At 48.7% G+C, this 3,588-nt stretch overlaps 1 protein-coding gene across 1 annotated transcript; it reads left to right on the forward strand.

Moving 5' to 3' along the window:
- The first annotated feature begins 2,723 nt into the window (after positions 1-2,723).
- On the forward strand, positions 2,724-3,173 carry LOC138357692 (protamine-like). The gene has a single exon (XM_069314682.1). It carries the CDS (start codon positions 2,724-2,726, stop codon positions 3,171-3,173), a length of 450 nt encoding a protein of 149 aa, XP_069170783.1.
- The last annotated feature ends 415 nt before the right edge of the window (positions 3,174-3,588 follow it).

The following is a 3,588-nucleotide window of genomic DNA, read 5'->3' on the forward strand; positions in this document are numbered from 1 at the left end:
CCACGTTTATATGCACGTCAATGTTTATACTCACTACCTCTACCACTTATCCACACTCATCCAACCATTCATCCTCACTCATCCATTTATCCGAATACTTCCTCACCCCGCCACTTACTCACACCCCACTCACCCTCACATATACACACACTCTGTGAGGTTTGTGAATTACCAGAGAGCCAAAGCTGAACCCATGCAAGCACAACTTAGTGAATACATCCCCTTTCCCACCCTCCAACATGGGCATGCCCCGCCCACGCCCACCCACTCTCTCACCCCCCAACACACCCACGGGCAACCTCCCACGCCCACCCGCCCCAACACCAACACAGTGCAACAAAGACAATATTATCAAAGGGAAATTTGCAACTATAATTCAGCTGTGCGCGTTTGTATACTTTTTTCGGAAAATATTAATGAGGACAAATACAATTTTTTGGGGGGACACGTGAGCCTATTCCTCCCTAATAACCCATTCATGGGAGGACAAAAACGACGGACTATAATCAGCGAACTATAAAAGACGAATGGAATTACTTTGCCACTGCCTTTCAAAGTGCATTCTGGGTTTTTTGGTTTGAAGGCCGAGGTAGGGGGGGGGGGGAGGATGTGAGGGGGAGGTGGGGTTGTGAGGGTTGGAGGTGGAGTTGTGAGGGTTGAAGGTGGAGTTGTGAGAGTTGGAGGTGGAGTTGTGAGGGGGAGATGAAGGTTCAAAGATATGCCAATAGACTAGTTCTAGAACTACGAGGTATGAGTTACCAGGAAAGGCTGCGTGAATCACGTCGCTGGAGGATAGAAGAGTAAGGTGACATGATTACTACCTTCAAAATTCTCAGGGGAATTGACAGGGGTAGATAAAGACAGATTATTTAACATGGGTGGTACTCGCACAAGGGGATACAGAATAAAACTGAGTACCCAAATGAGCCACAGAGACATTAGAAAGAACCTTTTCAGTGTCAGAGAAGTTAATAAATGGAATACACCAGGAAGTGATGTGGTGGAGGCTGACTCCATACACAGTTTTAAATGTAGACATGATGGAGCCCAATAGGCTCAGAAACCCTGTAAATCATTTAAGAGGCGGGACCAAAGAGCCGAAGCCCCTCCCCCCCCCCCCGCCTGCACAATTAGGTGAGTACACAAACACACCCCGAGCCACGTGAACTTGCAAATTCTTTACTAATGACATCACTCCACTTTAGAATACTTTCCCATGCTTAGCTTCGCGTTTTCCTACTCGTGTTTTGCATTCTTACCAACTTTATTGCTCTGCCGTCTGCTTCCTCCTTCGTCCTCTCCTGCTGCGTGCGGCCCGCTGTGGGGAGCACCACCTTTCCCAGCCCTGCCTCCTTGGACCACCCTACGGCATCTCTCGTTGATGGCTTCCTTATCGTCTTGCTCCGAGTCTGTCTGTCTGTCTGTCTCCTTGTCTGTCTCCCTGTCTGTCTGTCTGTCTGTCTGTCTGTCTGTCTGTCTGTCTGTCTGTCTGTCTGTCTGTCTGTCTGTCTGTCTGTCTGTCTCCTTGTCTGTCTCCCTGTCTGTCTGTCTGTCTGCCTGCCTGTCTGTCTGTCTGTCTGTCTGTCTGTCTGTCTGTCTGTCTGTCTGTCTGTCTGTCTGTCTGTCTGTCTGTCTGTCTGTCTGTCTGTCTGTCTGTCTGTCTCTCTCTCTCTCTCTCTCTCTCTCTCTCCTGCATCAGGACACTTGACTTGTTGTTCCTTGTCCCCCACCCCCGTCTGTCTCTTGTTCTTCTTCGTTTACCATGCTATTTTATCCCAGTTCCTCTTCTTCCATTCTTCTTTGTTCAGCTACTTGCATTATACTTATCCTTTTCTCTCCATCTGTCCCAACGACTTTCTTTCTCTTCTGCCAACTCCTCCGCCGTCCTCGCATCCTCCACTTTTTTTTTCTCTATTCCCTTCATACGCTCTCTTCCTCTTCTCGTTCCTTCCAGTCCATTAACTTTCTATCTCTTCCCTTTGATGCTACACTGTCTCCCCCTCGCAGCTAAAGTGCTGCTGTCTCCTTCACACATTTCTTCTACTTGCCACGTTCACCCTTGTTCACTGATCCATTGATCTACAGTCTATGTATCTCTCCCTCCCTCAGCTTCCTGGATTAATTTTCTCCTCTGCACCTTCAGTGCCGAAGCAACTTCAATAATATATCCATGGAACAACAACAACTTCAGTAATAGACCCATGGAACAACAGCAACTTCAGTAATAAACCCACGGAACAACAGCTCTATCAGTAATAAACCCACGGAACAACAGCTCTATCAGTAATAAACCCACGGAACAACAGATCTATCAGTAATAAACCCACGGAACAACAGCATCATCAACAACTGAAGCAGGAGCAGTAGCACCTTTTCAGTGCCCAGTTCCTAGGTAGTAAGTATTATGTTCTAACTTCTTATTTCTCCAAAGTGTAGGAAATGGCTATTATTTCATTCAATCTTTGCTTTGATCCTTTGCCTTAGACAGCTAAGGGAAGACGTCTTGACGGTATCTCAAGGCTGCCGACGCCTTTACTAGAGTTGTGACACACTATCTTTAGAAGTCGTCAGCTATCAGGTACCTCTATAAGGTCAAAGCAAAGTTTGAGTGGGAATAATAAGATATTTTCTATATTTTGCAGCCGTAAGTAATCGGAAAAAACACTGTTGTGTAATTAATCCAAAACGGCTAAGCCTATTGCCGGTCCGGAACTGACGGAGCAATGACAACGACGAGGGACGAGGGGCTGGCTACACGTGTCCGACGACTAAGGGCCAAGTCGAGGTCCGACGACGTAAGGGCCAAGTCGAGGTCCGACGACGAAGGGTCAACAGTCGAGGTCCGACGACGAAGGGACCAAGACGAGGTCCGACGACGAAGGGTCAAGTCGAGGTCCGACGACGAAGGGTCAAGTACGAGGTCCGACGACGAAGGGCCAAGACGAGGTCCGACGACGAAGGGTCAAGACGAGGTCCGACGACGAAGGGTCAAGTCGAGGTCCGACGACGAAGGGTCAAGACGAGGTCCGATGACTAAGGGCCAAGACGAGGGCCGACGACGAGGGGGCCGGAGCGGTAGTTCTATGAGCATCGGGATGGCAAGCCGGCTGCTTGACCTGGGTCGTCGCTCCTCGCCTCGCCAGGACCACGTGATGAATTACAAGGTCAGATGACACGAGCTGCAAATTACAACGAATTTGGCGGGACGCGGTGGTAAACTTTGAGCATGATGGATGACCCAGAACGTGTCGCATTCCCTTTGAGGGCCCCGACGTCGACAATTATATCAAAGTGGTCCCCCGCGCAGACCCACAACCAAGTTCCCATCTTATTACAAGGCTCAGAGTGTTTCTAATCCACCCATTGCATGTCTCGCTCTGGCAACTGCCTTTAAAAAAATATCGAGGTTACTCTGTATTCATATTTCGAAATGTGAACCAAGCGTGCGTATACATACATATTCCAGGTGGATGTATAATGCACAAAGGCAACGTGCTTAAAGGCAAAACCTTCCTCTCTACCCCCCTCCCCTTTTCCCTCCTACCCCCTTCCACCCCTCCGTAATAACATTCTCACCAAAGCCGGTGA

Source organism: Procambarus clarkii, chromosome 7 (assembly GCF_040958095.1).
Source record: "Procambarus clarkii isolate CNS0578487 chromosome 7, FALCON_Pclarkii_2.0, whole genome shotgun sequence".
Taxonomy (NCBI): Eukaryota; Metazoa; Arthropoda; class Malacostraca; order Decapoda; family Cambaridae; genus Procambarus; species Procambarus clarkii.

Excerpts from the sequence above, each read along its gene's own strand:
- LOC138357692 (XM_069314682.1), top strand. The coding sequence starts at position 2,724 with ATGACAACGACGAGGGACGAGGGGCTGGCTACACGTGTCCGACGACTA.